This window comes from Tachysurus vachellii, chromosome 1, assembly GCF_030014155.1.
Source record: "Tachysurus vachellii isolate PV-2020 chromosome 1, HZAU_Pvac_v1, whole genome shotgun sequence".
Lineage (NCBI taxonomy): Eukaryota > Metazoa > Chordata > Actinopteri > Siluriformes > Bagridae > Tachysurus > Tachysurus vachellii.
Window position 1 is genome coordinate 32336629 of NC_083460.1, and position 19932 is coordinate 32356560.

At 37.2% G+C, this 19932-nt stretch overlaps 2 protein-coding genes across 3 annotated transcripts in view; both read left to right on the forward strand.

The window, feature by feature from the left end:
* Positions 1 to 309: 309 nt before the first annotated feature.
* nppc (natriuretic peptide C) lies at positions 310 to 2580 on the forward strand. Its single transcript, XM_060864973.1, has 3 exons — positions 310 to 483; positions 1118 to 1398; positions 2170 to 2580. Coding segments are annotated over exons 1-3 (375 nt in total). The 5' UTR covers positions 310 to 390; the 3' UTR covers positions 2171 to 2580.
* A 5703-nt stretch (positions 2581 to 8283) lies between these two features.
* The window catches only part of LOC132854939 (arf-GAP with coiled-coil, ANK repeat and PH domain-containing protein 2-like), a 33446-nt gene continuing 21797 nt past the window's right edge, over positions 8284 to 19932 (forward strand). The window contains exons 1-6 of one of the 2 annotated variants that reach the window (XM_060883617.1): positions 8284 to 8656; positions 14752 to 14809; positions 17154 to 17273; positions 17715 to 17768; positions 18448 to 18506; positions 18612 to 18795. In XM_060883617.1, coding sequence (XP_060739600.1) covers positions 8604 to 8656; positions 14752 to 14809; positions 17154 to 17273; positions 17715 to 17768; positions 18448 to 18506; positions 18612 to 18795 — 528 coding nt within the window. In that variant the 5' untranslated portion in view covers positions 8284 to 8603. The remainder of the gene's footprint in view (positions 8657 to 14751; positions 14810 to 17153; positions 17274 to 17714; positions 17769 to 18447; positions 18507 to 18611; positions 18796 to 19932) is intronic. The other variant, XM_060883625.1, reaches the window with a different exon arrangement.

The following is a 19932-nucleotide window of genomic DNA, read 5'->3' on the forward strand; positions in this document are numbered from 1 at the left end:
TTTTAATACATGTTTCAGGAGTTCAGAAATGCAGGATTTTTTTTCTTTTTCTTAACCCACTTTATTGAAACACTAGATTCACATTAGGTCTCAAGACTCAAGCTTTGATCAGTCAAAAAAAAAGGAAACTTGTCAGCGGGAGTGATTGATATGATGGTGTTGAGGAAGGAATAGGAGAGCAAGGGAAAGATGTAGGGAAGGCAGCAGGAAGGGAGGAGAGAGAGAGGGGGGAGCAGGTTGCAATGACATCACCCTCATTAGACTATAAAACTGTGAGGAGAGCAGCACAGGGGTTTAGAGTAGAGCTGGAGCTCTTTGAAGAAAACAGAGAAATCTTTCCTTTTGTTCCTTTTTTTAAAACAGAGTATCGCTCCTTCATTAAAAGTCAGGATGAATGCCGTACAGCTGGTGGCTTGTGGACTAATCATGAGTCTTGTGTTGGTCAGAACAGAGGCGAGACCCACAACACCGAGCCAGCATAAGGTGAGACTTTGTGTTTTGGATCTGTTTTTGTTTTTTAGGGAAAAGTTAGTGGAAAAAAGCACAAAATAAAGAGGGTACACAGAGACTGTTTCATTATTCTGCCAATTTACTAACATCCAACGAGTCATCAGTTATTCCAGCACAAGTTTTTTTTTTTTAAAACTGAAACTCCATCAATTTGTTTAGATAGGACAACAAAAGCCCTGCAGTGTAGATTTAGCAGTTTTGCATTTGAATTCCTTTGCAAAACTCTTTTGCTTTTTTTAGATTCTGCAATAATTACTTGATATAATATTCTATGAAATGTGAAGAACCAGTGATGCTGAGAGATGCTCTGGATCTGCGCAGGCGATGCCTGAAATCCCAGTCAGCACTTTTTTTAATCCTTAGTCCTTAATCCTTAGTATTGAATTTATCCTTTAGTGCAGTGTTGCAGTCGTTCAATTTACCCTTGAATTGTACAACTTGGACTTGTACGTATATATATCACTGTTTTAGAGAAGTCTGCAGTTTAGACTTTTCAGTTTGGTTTTAAAATCATCTATAGCCTCATCATTGCCTGATTCGGCATTATTGGGACCTGTACCCTGTAATGAAAAACCCCTTGGTGCATGTGTGTGTTCATGTATTTCAGGCTCTGGAAGCTTTGCTTGGAGAAGAGCTGGCAGATTTCCTGGCTTCAGGTGAACGCAGGATGCGGCTGCTGAGGGAACTCCGCACGGACACTCGCGCCAAGGGCATGTGGGCACGCTTCACAAATGACCAGAACGGCTCACGAAGGCACAAATCGGGAACTAAGAAAGGAGGAAGCACCACCAGAAGCGGCTGCTTCGGACACAAAATGGACAGAATAGGTACCATCAGTGGCATGGGCTGCCAACCGGCGTATTACCCGTCCACAAATAACCTCTCCTGGTACGTTGGGATTCTGTCACTTAATACAAAATAGATTTTAGATCAGTCTCATGAAACATATTAAGTTAAATCCTTATTAACAATAGTTTAGAATGTGTTTAAGTTTTAGGCGCATTTATTCAAACAATCTAACAGTTAATGAAAATCATAAAGAAGTTTGTTCTTTTACTATTTCTATTTCTTTTTTAAACAGAAATCATTGTTTATTAGTATATATTTAAATGAATCTTTTTATTAATAATTCATAATTGTATTAAATTTTGTTAATCTCAGCACCATCATTTCTTCATTAGGTCTTTGTGTACACTTTTATTCAAATTCTTATATCTTTATACAATTATAAATCAAAAAAGTGCTAAATGATGGTAAATAAACTCATATTTCTAGACAGCATTGTACTTAAAATGCTTAAAGTCCAAAGTTTAAAGTTGACAGACCGATGTAAAAGAAACAGGCTAAAAATTAAATCTGTTAATGTAAAACGGTCAATAAAAAAGTGAAACCTCAGCTTTGCTTAGACTTTTTCACTCATTTGTAATACAGCAAGCAGGAAAAATGTGCCTAAACCCTAAAGGTGCTATAGTAGGAGAACAATTATTACATCATTGCATGGGCTTGTTTTTTTAATGCTTGCTGCATGTTTAAACACAGATTTGTATAAAGACTCACACAAGACACATCATGCGAGCAAAATGTGACTGACAGCATGCATTAGGCAATATTTACACGCCTTAACATTAATCATTCTTGTCTCTGTTTTTCTTTTTTCAGAGTATCCGCAGGATGATGAGGTTTCGGACAATGTTGACTGTCTCCTTTTGAGGAAAAGCCTTACAAATGAAAAAAACAAAAAGAGCTGGAACGGAAGAACGGTACAGAAATCTGCCAAGATCGAGCACTATGGGGAAACAAATGTAATCATCAAAAATGTAAAAAAAAAAAAATAATTCACCCATTATCAGTGACATCACAAGATGGCGGACGACGGTGTAAAAAAAAAAAATGTGCGAAGCTGTATATTGTCGCTGCTGCTGTACATTCATGTACTTCATTCCTGCATAAAATGTATTTATGTTTAAAAACTATTTATATGTTTATAAAAAAGAGATATTTATAAATGAATTTTATTTATGTAACATTTTCAAATGAATGCAAACTGCAGGCCAATTCTGTGTAACTTTTGTTTTGTCTTGAATAGTTGTACATGATTTAAAAAAAAACAATGATTAAAAAATCATGCATAACTCATTCGCCTGAAAGATTTACATCTTATTTATATATTCTTATATTTTATTAGATACATTACAGTCCGGGAAAAAAATAAAAAAAACAAACAAACTGAAGCTACAATTTTTGTACAGATATTTTCACAACATTATATAATTTTTCTATTATAGGAGAATTTTCCATCTATATAGAGAGGGTAAAATCTGAATCGCAGGAAGTCAAAGTCCCTAAATGATTGAGTGACTTACTAAAAGCTCTTGTGTAAAATGTTTTAAAGGAAATCCACAAGACTAATAACTAATAATAACAAAAACTAATAAATTAGATGAAGGTTTTGCAACAAAATAAGTGGCATTGACCCTAAACGCATTAACGTTTCCACCCTTCAGTAGATTATTTTAGATCAAAATGGTTCTAAAATAAAAGTTTTTTATTTTATCTCTCTTACACCACAGTTAGTTAACAACAATTGCATTTTTTTAAATTATTGAATGATTTTAATCATTTAATATTTTTATAAGGACTTTAGTTCCTGTGCTCACTTACATTCTAGCAGCTATAAACATTCGTTTCCTCACCAGCCGTTCTTTTTTTAATAAAACCAAAAAAAATGCGACTTGTATCCATCTTGTATCCATACTGTAGATTAACCACACAAATGTATGAGAGGTGAACCAAGTGTTTTAACATGGAGATGTTATTTGTGATCTCCTGCATGTTCTAGGATTCAATACTAAATTATTTTAACGTCATGCTAAAATAATTATTTATTTTTTTAATAATAAATATTTTAACGTAATGCTACATAGCTAATTGCCATAATGACGTTAAAATAAAGTGCTGGGAAAGATGCGTTCTTCCGATATTTCAAAGTATTTGTATGCTTGTCCCAATTTCTTTCTCTGAATACGTGGACTATTAGTAGCAATAATGCGTCTTCTAGAACCTACAGGATATGAGAACAGGATCTGGTGGCATTTATAGTCAGAACGTTTTTGACAGACTCAAGCTAAATTCAGCTTGCCTAGCCTTGTTATACCTGGTAGCCCCATTATTCCATCTGCAGAACGAATTAAAAATGCTATCCAGGATGTAGAGGCTCTCCAGCTGGGCCAAAGGCGACCATAAAGAGAAGAAAACACCAGCATGACCTCAGAGGTTTCACCACAAGAGGCTAACCACTGAAAAACCTCAGGAGCAGGAAGAGCAGATTACTGACATTCTAGAAAGTACATTAGAGTTCTGGTGCAAAGTTCTAGGGTGCTTTCACACTCGCTCTCATTTAGTTTACATTATACCACCACAGCGTTGTTGAATCCTGAGTTCTGATTGGTTAGAAGGTGTTAAATCATTTTCTCCTACAAATCCTAGGTTTTTATTAACGCACTCGTACATTGTAAACATCTCTATAGTAACATCTCATTCACAGGGACTTGTAGGTGGATCGCTCCACATACACTAATAAAACAAGTCCAATTGAGAAGAAAAAGTGCAGAATGGTGAGATAACGATTGTTTCTAGCTGCTATACTATAAGTGAGAACAGACCCAGAATTGGTTCAATGATGTTACACAACATTATATGTAACTAAAACAGATAGAAATATGAGGTGTCGTTCTTTAACGCAATAAAGATTTAAATTGTTACCAAATTGCTGTGGTATAAGAGACATAAAACATTCTGAGAAATGCTGTTAAAAAGCCAGGTGAACAGCTGAACATCAAACTGCAGCGGTGTGAGCAAGCAAGTAATGTTAAGTACAATCACAAACGACAGAAATCTCAGAACAAAAGATGTTTATCAGCTATACTGGCAGCATTTTGAATAAAAAAGTGATGTAAACAAGGGAAAAAATTGTGAAACACGGTGTGGGTTGCACCATAACCCAGAATACATCTATTAATGTCGTTTCAGTTGATTTGGTGCCGAAATACCTGTAACAAACAGTTCTAACTAGAGTTCAAAAGAGAAATATAATATATATATTCTCAGATGGAAGCACTTCTACCTTTAACCTCATGGTCATGGTTTTATTTCACTTCATGCAGACATAACACTGAATTTGATTAAGCTTGTGATGTCAAGAAAATGCCTCCTTTTCTCCTCAACCCCATGATGACGCCAACATGGCTGCGCACAGTAAATGAAATATTTGTTACTGCTACTTTAAATCAAATTTTAATTGCCATATTTCCTTTAGATAAATAAACACAGTCACAATCCTTGGTTAAACACTGACCTTACAGCTTTGAGAAGATCACACACTTGGCATCACTAGCATCGGCTGGCTAGCAGGGTGATATTAAGATACATCCTTTCATAAAGGCAGACGTGTTTTTTTTCTATTGCTTGAAAATGATGTAATTCTGTGCTAAGTTCGATGTATCATTAGTTCTGTGCTCAACTGTGACTCTTTTTTTCATCCTGTCCAGATGATGTTAAAATTGTTTTGTATAATTATTCGTTAAATGCTGATGTTAGAGTCTAATGCTCTAACTCTTCAGAAAAATCAATATCTGACTATGTCAAAGATAATCTGTCTTCATTATGTAGCTTCTACAATCAAAGATGTCAAATTCATTTTCATTTATTTTAGAGCAAAGAGGTCTAATTCGGTACTTTGGGTTTTATTTGGAAGTAGTATATGATTTCATTCACATGTAAAAAACGGACAAATTGTGTTTAATACGTGTAAATTTCACATTGAGTTCATGTGACTTTTTATGTGCAAAGTATTTATGATTGCACATTTTAATAGCTTTATTAAATTGACAATTTGGCAAAAAATGATAATTAAATAATAAGAAATTAAAGGTACCCAGTTTAGATTTTGCTAAACTAGTACATATAAACTTTGCTTACTTGTTAGCAGCATTAGCCTCGCAGTTCTGCTATATATCCAGGCATCTTTTTACTCATTATATTGTAGATGTAAAATGTTGAAAAGTTGTGCTATGACTCCCAGATGTTTTTTCAACTAGTTAAGTAAAAAAAAAAAATTCCTCAGGTCATCAGGTCTGATACACACAAAAGATGCACAAAATAGCAAGAAATGCTTTGTGTTGATTAACAATTTATGCGAAGCAGACTGCAAACTGTAAAAATATCAAAAGCTAAAGCATCTTTCTATAGAAGAAACACAATAATACATCTTAAACATAAAAGCTAATAGAAAAATTTTTTCATAGAAAAAATGTTTAGATAGAAGTGAAACTTATCTTATGTTTGAGTCTGTTGTTCTAATCAGTTGCAATGCGAAATTGACAACGATGGATTCTGATGTAATGAAACAAATCAACAATTATAATTTATTTACAGCTTAGGTACCGAAACACTTTTCCAAAGTGAGACAAAACCCACTGTTCTAAACTACAGCCGTGCCCTATCCAAGCCAAGGTTAACATAGCTAATGTCCTTTATGTTTTATTACATTTGGCTTGCTAACATTATTCAGAATGAGTCTAGTAATGTAAATGCCTGAACACGTGTGCTTTCATGGCCTATTTGTAAACCGAGGAAATGTTTAATTAAAGTTTGGTAACATCTACAACAATGACACCATAGGCCAATTCACAACTATACCATAAATATTTAATGAATAAACAGTTCTCCAGCTGGTAATTGAATATTGTGATTGTACATACAGACTTAAGTTTCACTCGAACACTGTTGGTTGCATTTCAAGTTTATTGAATATATTCGATCTAAGGAAGAGGACTGCACAGTCTGTGACTTCCACCACGGGGCTTCTTTCATCCAAGTTGGAGCTACTTCCACACAGCCTGGGGAATCTTCCATCCAAACTGGGGCTTCTTTTACCATGAGAAAAGGAGTTATAATTTTTCCTACCCTCTGACAGTAACAAACTCTCAAAAAAATCTGTATAATAATGCACTTTTCTTCAAAATGTGAGGTTTTGACCATCCAAAACCTCACATCATTGCCACATATTGCGGCTCAGGTTCACACACACACTTAGAAGTCGATCTGTGCTGTAATGCTGTCACCTGGTGGTTATACTGGTTAGAGTTTTCTAAAGAATAGATGACTGGTTCATATAAATATCTAGGATGTTTTTGTCATAGCATGTTTCTCCCAGCATGGGGCTCCTTCTGCCCAGTCTTATGGCTCTATCTTGCCTGCTGTAATTTGGCCTTCTCTGCCTAGATTTGGTTTCTTTCTGCCAAGTTTGTGGCTTCTGCTGCTTTTTCCACTCATGCTGGAGCTTATTCTTCTGTTGCGCAGTGCTTCCTTTGCCCAGCCTCGTCCTTGCCAGGGGTTTTCGTCCACACATCCTCAGGGCTCTCAAGTTTTGAAGACAGGCAAGAGTGACATTTCCAACCCCCCAGCAAACCCCCCCAAACCCCCCAGTGTGTGTTTGTGTGTGTGTGTGTGTGAGAGAGAGAGAGAGAGAGAGAGAGAGAGAGAGAGAGAGAGAGAGAGAGAGAGAGAGAGATTATGACTGGTGTTGTTTATTGTAAGTGTTTGTTGCCTTTTTGGACTCTTTTATCATTTGTAATGTTGCTCCCATTTAAAACAGTTCAGCTCAAGCCCAGACATTTTTAGGGTCATGATTGAGGACAATGTCCCGTCCAGAGACAAGTTGTTTCGTGTTTGTTCAAACCGACCATCGAAAATACCCTTTCTAATGAATGTTTTTTTTCCATTGGATGTTGCGTTAAATCTTACCCAGATACAATAGTGCTATTTTCTGATTGGCTATTGTGTAGCCTCGTTTTTTGATTAGCTGATAAGTGTCAGGCTCGACTAAGAACTCCAGGGAAGACGCGCTTGATTCCTGCCCGGTTCCATAGAGACAGCGGTGCGGCGTATTAAATATATGATAAATAGTCAAAAGGTTTTTCTGCGTGAGAAATACAATTTGTGTCGGGAGAGCGTGACAAAATACCCAAATGCGTGATACTTGACAGCCCTGCATCCTGGAGCTTCGTCCTTTCATGCTTCTTTCCCTCTGCCCGGTTCTGCTTAACTTGTGGACTCATCTGCCCACTCCGACACTCCTCCTGCCCAGCCTCTCTCTCTCTCTCTCTCTCTCTCTCTCTCTCTCTACCTCAGTACATTCTTTACAGCCAATTATTTTCTTATTCTTATTATCTGTGGTTTGTTCTATTCAGCATGGGGCTTCATCTGTTGGCCATCCTCTGGCTTCCTCCACCCAAATGTTTAATGTTTTATAAGCACTTTTTCCCTGTTCTCACTTACATTCTAGCAGCTATAAACATTCTAGCAGCTATAAACATAAAAAAATACTTTATTCTCTTTTATTAATCTTTATCAGTATCATATCTATCAATTCAACAAAAAAAAATTCCGTAAATTTATAACTCACTATTAATCATATTTGTATCTAGTAGCCACGCGTGTCTATGAAATCTCCCGGATGAAACCAAACTCTGTTATTTGCCCAGAAGTTCCGCGCGTTGCTCAAATGGATTTGTAGTTTCTAAGAAATTAAATCGCCTACAAAACTAAGCAACGTACACGCCGAACCCCCACCTCTTCTCCCACTCTGCCCACTCAACTCCCGCCTTCTGTTCCACGATTGGCTAGTTTTTAACAGACACTATCCTATCGTCAACACGCTCGTGAGGCAAAACTTCTCAAGCAGAGGCGGGATTTGCCGGGATACGGGTGGGAAAACATAACATACAGCCCACCTTCTTGGCACTGGTGACCTGAACCAATTTGAGTTCCTGTGGGCAGCGGAGTGAAAACTTGTTTTAAATTCAGCGCTGTTTTTAAGTTGTCCCAAAGCTTTTTCATAGTTATATATGTTCCTGGGATTTATTTTCAATTTAATCTACCAGCCAGCACCAGGAAGGCTAGCTGGAGACTTGCTGAGGTGGTTAAGCTGGTTTGTAAGATTTGGACCTGCTAGCTGTGGGCTAACATTCGGTTTGTATCAAAACAGAACTAAATAAATCCGCTTGTTTTAACTGGCACTTTAAAAGGCGAACATGAGGATCACGGTAGATTTTGAGGAATGTCTCAGAGATTCTCCAAGATTCAGGTAGGAATGTTTTCAGCTTTGTATATGCACATATATATATTTTTTTGGGCTATTTTTGTCTAGGAATGTAAAGTACTGACTGAGTAAACTAGATGAACGACGAGCTAAACTCCGCCTCGATATTGTCATTCGCTCCGATTAACCGCCGATATCTGTGGCGACGTGTGAAATAAAGCAACAAAAAAGGTGTGAACGGAATGTTGTGTTGTATCAGGGGTTCAGTTCGATTTGGGTTTTTTCCGACAGTCTGATTACGTCATGAGATTTTTCTTTCTTTTTGTCAGTGCTTATTTTTGTACTGTTCTCTTTGCATACTTCGATCAATCTATCTATTTGTCTGTCTGTCTGTCTGTCTGTATATTCTTTGTATTTTTTTTTACTGTTTACAAGAACATTTGATTTTTTTTTCTGATCTGTTTGGTCAGATGGTGTGTTATTGTTGATGAAGTAAAGTTTTCCATAAGGAGACATTTATTTAATATATGGACTAAGTCTCCATTAAGTAAAACTGCAACATGCTGTATATTCACATTACAGAGTATCAAAGTAAAAGGTTAGCAGTTATTTTCTGCATACGTTTAAGGAGAAGTGACTTTTAACCTGAGATTTTCTCAGTTCTATGCAAATTAAGTATGACAATGTAAATAAGTGTCAAATCCAAAGCTCCAATGATTCCTCAGTCCAGTCCTATAAGGGTGCGTGTGTGTGCGTCAGAGGTTTCTTCAGTTCCTGTCACACAACTTTAGTTTGTGTTTACAATTTGTTCCTATTTAGTGTTTAGTGCTGAAAAAGAAAGAAAAACATAAATTACCCGTATCCTGTTATATAATATATATAAAACCTCTCGTTAAATGTGTAAACAAACAATGTTTAGAAATAGAGATTGTTGGGTGCCACTAGTGAGAGTATGTTGCTTGCACAGTTAGCGTTGTGTATGTTAATTTTGCTCCTCTGAGAAGCAAACTAGTATAAAGCCAAGCATGTAGCAATGGTCTGTGATTTAGACGTGAAGCCTGGCCTATGGTTTGGGACATAGCAGTTTTTATTCTCCCTTTTTTTGTGCTGATTTGATATATTATTTAGTAAACTAGCATAGTGTTTGGAAATGCTCCATCACTGTTATGCTTTTTTGCAATTTTTTTATGCGCTGAAAAAGACTGACATACTTTTCAGCACAGTAGAGTGCGGTTTGGGATGTGGCCACTATCGTTCGTTCCTCTTATTTTTACTTGCTGATGAGTGTGGTGGTGTGGGGTTTGGGATGTTGCCACTGTGTCTTTCCTGTATGTCACACAGAGGAAATGTTGGTCCGCCCTCGGCTCAGGCTTTCCAGGCTTTGTGAAGTAAAAAATGACCTCCTCCCTCGTTCCCCTCTCCCTCGTTCCCCTCTCCCTCGTTTCCCTCTCCCTTGTTCCCCTCTCCCTTGTTCCCTTTCTAGTATCCCAGAGCACAACAAGAAGCAGATGTTTAGAAAGTTGTTTGCAGGAAACACTGGAAAGTGGCTCAAGTTTTTCCCCCCTGAGTTTCATTAGTAAAAAGCATGACTCAAGGACCATGTGGAAAGCAATTTTTTTTCTCTCCAACACATTTATTTCATACAGGAATGAATAAATGTGGAAATGTTTAAACCCAACTTGCATATTACATGCCTTTAATTTATGACAGAAAATTAAAGACTAAATAAACCCCTTTGTGCTAGAGCAGCTTGATCTTAAACTGCATTATACCACAAAGTGCTGTACCATTTGGATTGATCAGAAATCACAGATTTATATTAATCTCATTATTGTTGCTAAAGTAATAGCTCATTCTTAGTGAATTGTACCTTGAACACACACACAGTGCTTAATTAAGGGAACACTTAGATTTACATTTATGGCATTTATCAGACTCCCTTATCCAGAGTGATGTACAAAACTGCTTAACACTTAATCATCGCAGTATAACCCTGAGTCAATGAAATTTCAGGGAAAAAGATTGTGAACCAGTTTCACTTGCTTTGGTGCAAATTAACATGATAAAGGGTGCATTGTAGTGGAATAAAAATTTTGCAGGTGGTGGCCATAGACAGCTGCTCTCTCCTTATCTTACCTTACTGATTTGCCTCTAGTGTGTTATTAGGTGCTTGTCACTACTTGATTCATGTGTTCCCTTATTTTTTTGACACACACACCCTGATCAGCCATAACATTAACGCCACTTAACGGTGAAGTGAATAACAGTGATTGTCAAGACAATGACATCTGTCAAGGGGAGCGATTATACTGTGCAGCAGATGAACAATCAAGTGTGGATCTGAGTGACTTTGACAAGGGTCAGATTGTGATTGCAGAAACAGTCAGTCAGAGCATCATCCGTACAGCATGTCTTGTGTGGTATTTCCAATATGCAGTGGTTACAATCTTCCAAATGTGCAAAAAACCAGCAAACCCATGACAGGGTCATAGAGGCCCAAGACTCTTCGAAGCACGTGAGGAGTGAAGGCTAGTCTGACTGGTCTGATCCAGCAGAGAAGCCACTCTATGCTGAATAGCTGGAAAAATGCTGACTACGATAGAAGGTGTCAGCTGTTTTGGTCCCACAAGGGGATCTACATAATATGAGGCAGGTGGTTACTGATGATTGGTCTCATGTCAGGGCTTTGTGACAGTTAGAGGTAATCTTACTGACATAATGTTACTTTCACCTTCAGCTGGTCGAACTTATTAAGAAACAGGCAAAACCACTATACACATACACAAGAAAACGCTACATAAATTGTCAACCAACTCAATATATTTTATGCTATGTAGAGATTTTATGCATTTTAAATTTATGAATGGGATGACCCCACCCACCAACACACTCGTGCGTGCACACACACACACACACACACACACACACACACACACACACACACACACACACACACACACTTGTTGGACAAGTGGTTTCTCTTTAATAGTGATGGCTGTGTGGACAAGTACGACTTATGTTTTCATTTTATATTCTGTTAAATATTAAAAAAGAGTTCACTTAACAAAAGAAAATCTATTCATGATATGGTTAAGTTTTCTTTTAGGATATGTATGTTTAACATTTATGGAATGTGTATCTGACACGAGTTACTTCCTGTGATACTTCCTTTATATTAGCTACATACCCTGTTAGATATTTATTAGCTCCAGTCCAATTTGTTCAGTCAAGCTGCCTTACAGAAGTGTTGATATTAGTAGAACTGCACTTATACACTTCACCATTAGTAAAACTACACCTGTTTGTTTACAAGCTAACATTCTAGTTCTAGTTCTAGTGACGAAATAAAATGTAGTGACATGTAATCACAAAAGTACAACAGCACATTTACTTGTGCGACATCGCTTTTATATAACCGTTCTTTTAACAAGAAATGAATAGAGAGTAACTAACATTTTAGACACAATATAGACAAGCCTTGTTTATTTTTTCTGTCAGTGAAAAGAGCTCCCAAAGAAGCTGTAGCTGGTAGTAAAGGTTTTAATGTAACAAACCTGAAATGTTAGTTACACTCTTAATTTCTTGTTAAAAGAACTGTTATATAAAAGCAATGTCACACAAGTGAACGTGCTGTTGTACTTTTGTGATTACATGTATCTACATTTTATTTCATCATCAGCGTCCTCAATGTCGTGAATGTAAAGAGTTAAAAAAACGCAGTGGTGCTGTTAAACCACACAATGTAAAATCCTCAGTCCTGAAGATCATGGGACACTTAGTTACAGTGCTGAGACTAGAGACTCCTTCCCTAAAAAGTAAAAAAAAAAAAATGAATGTCTTTTCTATCTCATCAATGAAATAAAATGTAGCCACTTTTTCAGCTACACTAATGTTAGAGCTGCAGGGAGTGAAAAATAATCAACACCTTCTGGCCAATCAGAATCTAGTCACATGTTGATTGTAATATTTAAATACAGCTAGTATATTTGTGTGTTGCATCACTGTGAAAAACGTACATTGTTCTATTTAAACTCACAGCAGCTGATCAACTAAAAATTATACAACACACAAGTATAGCAATACTGAGAAAGCCACGTCTTGTTCATCACTAGTATTCATGTCCATTACTTGCTACAAACCCTGCCAAATGTTTTGTGGTGCAGGTGCATGATGGGAAATGGTCTGTACAGAAAGTGTCCTTCTCTCCAATTATATTTTGACCTAATAAAAGCTAGTTTAGATTAAAGTTATGACCAAGTTTAGAAATAAAACTTTGATGTTACTAGGGGTAACAGTGATGATGTATTATAATAAAGTCATATCAGAGATGCTCGTAAACGTGAATCAGGACACACTCAACTCTGCATTACAATAACATTTTTGTTCTCATTTCCAGAGGATTTTGAAATGGGGTGAAAGTGCAGAGTGTAGAAAAATCTGTGAAGAAATGCAGGCCGTGTGCGTGTGTGTGTGCGTGTGAGTGTGCGTGTGAGTGTGCGTGTGCGTGTGAGTGTGCGTGTGAGTGTGCGTGTGAGTGTGCGTGTGAGTGTGCGCGCGAGTGTGTGCGCGAGAGAGAAGCAGCAAATGCTAATAATGCAGTTTATATATCTCTCTCTCACACACATGCATAACCACCCACCTCTATTCATTTTACAACATAGCCATTCTGGATTACGATTGGTCAGAAGGTGTTGATTAATTTTCTATGACAGCAGCTCACAGTAATGCAGCTGTCAATTGTTTATATTTGTGATCATTCAAATGTTAGCATCTCTCTAGTAAAAACACACTCCGTGTGTAATTTTTGTTATTGTATGTCTAAGTTTTCTGTAAGGAGATGTTCATTTAACATTTATAGAAGGAACTGCTATTGTCACAGCTCTGTAACAGTCAGAGGTAAAGCTTTGTTGTTCAAGGTTAAGTGTTAAATGTTGCTTCACACTTTTTTAAGGTTTGTCAGTGTTAATATTATCTTAGATCAGTTAAGTCAGTACTGTCACACTGCTATAAATCCTTCTGTTAGAACACTCTCGCCATAGTGACTTCCATTTGTTCCAAATTTGTTTGACCTCGCTTTTTGCCTTACCCTTGTCTGTTTGTTCATAGTACTTTGGATTGCCCTCGCCAAGCCAGGTGGCCACTGTTTTTCTCATGGTTCCAGTTCACCGCAACCTACTGTGTCCAAAAACAGCAAGTTCTTGAACCAGAGCCAATCCTACCTGTCCCCCTGATTATTGCACCCATACAGTGGGACCAAACACCAATGACATACTGTACTCATCCCTTATCACATAATTTCCCCAGTCACACCCAGACTGCCCAACCCCACGGCCTCAAGGATGCCTCAGGAAAAGGACACCAGGAGACATCTCTGGAGGGGGAGATTCTGTTAGAACACCCTCGCCACGTCTTCAGTTTGAGCTTTTGCCGGAATACTGATTTCTGTGGCCACGGAAGTTCACTTCAATTTTTGACTTCGATGTTCATTAGCATATAAGCAAGCCGCACGATGGTAACGACGCAAAGTATCCTCAACGCAGTTGCCAGTTTGGCTGTTTTGTGTATGACCATTTGTTCCATGTTTGTTTGACCTTGCTTTTTACCTTGCCCTTTTCTGTTTGTGCAACGTATATTGGATTGTTATTTTGGTTATCAAACTCTCTGCCAGTTTTCTGTGGTTACTATTCCTGCCTCTCGATTTGGATTTAATAAAGCTGGGTTTATCCTGCACTTGGATTCCACTGAAACTTTGTTACACCTTCATAACACAAACTCTTCAGCACATTCAGATCTTGTTTTAATGAGATGGCTCATAAAGATTAGATCACAGACATCAAATTCATCACAGCCATTTATTTATTTGTTTGAAAAACTATTTATTTGGATTGTAATCTATCATATAACTTACCCCTTCATATGTTTCTTGAAATGTTTGTAATGTTTTTTGTGATTCAGGAGCTTGGTGCTGTATTTTTGGAATTCCTTAAGATTTTTGAGGTTGTGTGTCACTCGCTAAAGCAGATACAAGTTTAATAGGAGAAAAAACTTGAAACATAAGTGATGGGTTATTTGGTCAGGTAAAGATATCTGTGTACCTACAATTTTAAAACGTGTTTCTTTGTTTGCTCTCGCCAACACAGGGCCACCATTGAGGAAGTGGAGGGAGATGTGTGTGAGCTGGAGTCCAAATTAGATAAGGTAAGTTCAAGATTATGGTGTGTGTTTTACTCTGTTAAACTATTTCCTCAGTCACAGGGTCATGGTGTGCTATGGATGCTGCGATTTCTTACCTTTACACCGTATTAACAATGCTGACCAGATTGTAGAAACACTGCTGTTCATCTACACAAGTTAAATGGGTGGGTAGTGCCTCATCTGAACAAAAAGATTTACAGTAGGTGGCAGCTTAAATAGCCTAACAAAAAAAGAAATAAATAAAAACAGGTATGGTCATTAAAGGTAAGTGTGCATGTTGTAAATTGTGCACACACAGGTATTAATGAGCATAGAGTAGCAAAACAAGCACTGAGACATGGCCACTTCCTTTCCCTTCCTCTATAATTCCACTATATACCATGCAATGTGGTACAGGCATCATGTATATTCTCATCTACGGTCTAAACCTGCCTCATGAACAGATACTGCTGCAGTCTTGGTGCTTGAGCCTGTTAGTCATTGCTTGCAGCTAGATATAATTTTGAAATGTTTGTCTGTCACTTATTTGCATCTTCATCTGACATTTTTGTTTAATTTAGAATAAAATCTGTACATTACAGTACATTACACTTCTATATTGTTCCAGTGACGTTGACCCTTTCGGCGTCTAACGAACCTTGTGATGAAATAACAGAATGCCGCTGGCAAAGGGGATTTTGAAGGGAAGCATTTCAGCTAGAGCCGTAAGAGAAGTAAAGCAGAAATGAAAGTTGGCGAGTGAGCATTGTGTTGTTCAGAGCAGCTTATTGTTTGAAAGGTTTGAGTGACTCACATTCTCACTTCCCTCATGCCAAGGAAGGATATTGTCTCAGATCTCAAAGAACAGGAGGAGGAGGAGGGACACGCTTCTGAAATTAGCTTCTCTGAAACCCCCCACAAACACACTGATCCTCTCAAACACTCCTAAATAGTGACGACAAGGACTGGGCACGTCATAAGATATCAAAACATTTCTACAGTTCACAAATCTGCACCATAGGACTCGGTAATAGAGTAGTGTTGCATAAAATAATAAACTGTTACAATATTAGTTTGATGATATTTATTACATAGAATATTTTAATAACACAGGAAATTTGACCAATTTTGTAACATTATACAGTTTTATAACTGGTCTATGCGGCCGGCCGTGTTCAGAATTAACCAATCATATTCCGTTTCATGTTCAAAAGGAATCATCATACAACTTTCATCAATTAAATAATTCTGACTAACTCCAAATATTGATCGGCTGTTTCAAAGAACAGTTGAGGGGCATAAAAGCATTTCTGATTACTTGCTGCATGTGACGACAATCTCTCCTATTCTTCACATGTCTGGTCTATGGGATGAGGTGGCTAGACAGAAGTTCTTTCTCAAAGAAAAGAAAATCCAAGCTCAACTAAAATCATGAAATAGCTACAATCACAAGCCAATCTTTATCAGTGCTTTATCATTAGCAGTCTGTTAGTAAGCTGAAAATTAAAAGGCATTTTTATCTTTCAGCATGACCAACAGCATATAACCAAATTTTCTAAGAAATGCTTTAACCAAAAGCAACCAGCTGTTCACATGAGATGCTCACACAATCTGAGGAAACTAGAAAGTTTTTCCAAGACAGAGTTGGTAAATATTGCCAGGCAAAGATGTGCCATGCTGTTAGACTCTTAATAATCTTCTGTATTCCTACTTAGTTTTCTCCAAAAAAGTTTTCTTTAAACTGATGTTTTATCATGTTTTTTTTTTTTGTGTGTGTAATTTACAAAGATTTAATGTTGTCTATTTTTAGTTTTTCCTATTTTCCAAATGGGGTGACTGTAAATAATCCATGTGGTTTACAGTCATTATTACACATGCACCTTCTCACTCTGCTGATGACTCATTAAGGATGTGTGTGAAACACATCAGTGCAAATGAAGATCAGGCCTAGGGCGTGTGTCACAGTTGTGTCAGGTTCTTACACACCGTTACTGATTGGCTGCTTAAATACACAGTCAGGGCGGAGAAAGTAATCAGCTCCAGCTCCAATTCCCACATATTCACACCACTGTTTTGTTGGTAGTGGTGCTGCATTCGATTGAACAAAAAAATCTGAAAAAGATGATTCAAGTGTGCTTTCCCATCTGTTTGTTTGTTTGAGACTGAATCTGTGCATACATGTATACTTTTGGTTTGTTTGTTATTTGGATTAGGTTTCACAATGTAGAACCGAGGAATGAAAAACTTTCTTGCAAACCTATTGCATTTGTTGGTGACAAGTATGAAATGTTTAGTATAAAATACTGGGTAATAATAATAATAAAAAAATTGAATTCTAAATAAAATGATTATTTTTTTTTAAATAAAGTTGGTGAAGCTGTGCATTGGGATGATCGATGCTGGAAAAGCGTACGTCACGGCCAACAAGCAGTTTGTGAGCGGTGTCCGTGAATTAGCACAGCAGTCAGGTGAAGATGAAGTCATTGAGGTGAGGAGCATTATTTCTGATTTGGATTGGTCAAAAGCGGTTGGTATAGAGAAATATCGTAATAGCAGCTACACACACTCAACAGCTTCTCTTTTTCCCCCCCTCTGGAAGTTAGGGTTAGGGTTAGTAACAAATGTTACTGAGATGTCAGGCTTACTTTTTTCAGATTTACATCTGATTTTTACTTTTGCTGATGCTGGTAACACCTTTTCATAATAATTAATCAACATAAATTTCTCACTAACTTTTGCCATATCAGCTTTTATATATGGAGAAACCACCAAGCAAGTGAATGAGCTGTTACTATAAAAATGATAACGTATTAGTGTTCAGTTATTCAACCCCTTCTGACCAATCACAAGCTAGAATTCAACAGCGCTGTGGAGTAAGTGTTCTTAATAACACAGAGAACAGTTCTGATCTTTTCTTTTGTTTCCACAGTCGAGTCTGACGAAGTTTGCTGAGAGTTTGCAGGAGATGACCAACTATCACACTGTAAGAGAACATGTCTTTGTGTGTGCCTGTGAGATTTTTTTCTTTCTTTTTTTTTTTTTTTTGACCTAAAAATTAGAGCAGGGATAAGCAAAAATGATCAGGAATGTGAAACTCAGTTAAGAGAAACCATGCACTGTGTATGTGTGTGTCGGTCTGAAGGATGAGTCAGAGTTTAGATCTGCAGTAAAATCAGCTGCCTCTGGTTAGATTTCTTATTGCATGAAACTAAGCACATGACCTAAAGACTGTATTGCATTGTGGCTACACACACACATCAAACACACGTACTTATTGTTTTCTTAAGGACTTCTCTATTCATATCTATTTTTTTTCGTTCAGAAACTCGTTAACCGAAAAGCGGAGGGCGTATTTCATTCATTGAAAATGTGTTTTAAACTTAACAAATTTAAAAACCCTTATTTCTGAATAAGTGAATAACAATTTTTTTCATTTTATGAGGACTGAGTGATGTTGATGATAGGTGGCATTATGCTGATCCTTGCTACAGAAGCAATTGTCCAGAGTGTAACCTCAAACTTGTACAACACCCAACAATACACTTAACTAGCCTGAAAAATATGGAACCATTTACACTTCCTGGTCTTTTGGCTTGACATCTTACAAATATGTTTGTTCGAAATTCGAAAATTAAGGCTGAACCATCACTCTCTGTTAACAGATTTTATTTGACCAGGCACAGCGCTCAATCAAATCACAACTTCAGATGTTTGTGAAAGAGTACGTACTGAAACTGTTCCTATCTGTACACTACATTAACAATAATAATACCACTGGTCACTGATATGTTGACATTTTTAATGTGCATATATGTGTTTTTTTCAGGGACCTGCGCAGGTTTAAGGAGTCAAAGAAGCAGTTTGATAAAGTAAGTGAGGAGAAGGAGACAGCGCTGATAAAGAACGCTCAGGCTCCCAGGAATAAACAACATGAGGTGGAGGAAGCTAACGCCATCCTCAGTGCTACACGCAAATGCTTCCGTCATATTGTCCTGGATTACGTTCTCCAGGTAAACACACACCTAGAGCATACCAGGATTTAGGCTGAGCAGTTCACTAGGGATGTTAGTCACTATGTTGAAGAGGGTTAGGTTTGTTTGTGTTACTTAGGCTTTGCTATTAGACAGATGTTATAATAATATGTTGGGGATGTTATTTAAGTAATGGGCAGGCTGCACTCAGCGCTGTATTTCCACTGTCTTGCATCTCCGGTAACCTTGTTTACATTTGGCATTACAGAGTGACATGAACAGTCAACATCTGTATTTTTTCAGTCTTAGTGTTGGATTAACATTAGTTTGGTTTAGTTTAGTAGCTCTGCCTTTTTACAACAGAGTACACTGCTACTCAATATTACACTAAAACGGCAACAACAAAAAAAGACTTATCCGACATGTGAATCTGGAATGATGGACAAAGTTTAAAATATTAACTGCCCCTAGAAGCCCGTATCATTTTAATGATGTTTCAGCTCAACTGGAAAGGTGCACTTTTCATATAACACTTTTTCATGGAAAATAGGAAATGTTTGTTTATAAATGTAAAATAAAATCTAACTGTGTGTATTTAACTTGGCTAATATTATACAAGTATAAAATAGAGTTGCAGTATATTCACAGAACAGCAAAGAGCCCGACGTGTGCTATTCAGCTTATACTACAGTAATATGCAAGTAAACATACCAGTAAATTGCAGCACACCACTTATTTTAACCATTTAAGAGACACATTTGTTTCTATTCTGATTTACATTATAGCTACAATAAATAGTCTTCATTGCTCTCACTCACTCACTCTCTCACACACACACTCACATGCACCTTGTTTAAACTGCTCAGTCAGTTGTTGACATGAAGATTTCTGTAAAATATTTATGAAAGGTGTGTCCATGTGAGCACTTTGTCAGAGGTCGGAGGTAAAAATGTACATTTTTGTGCTTTATGTTTGACATAATGTTTGTTACTTCAATAGAGCTGCTATAACATGAATGCGAACAGTTCCATCGATGCTGCACAACATTAAATCTAACCACAAATAGTGTGAAGTGTGTAGCTGTGATGTAATAAGAATGGAAAAACTTGGAAATGTGCTGTCATCTTTCAGTGGTGCAGTAACTCTGCTATCTCTACACTTAATCTCTCTGTATAG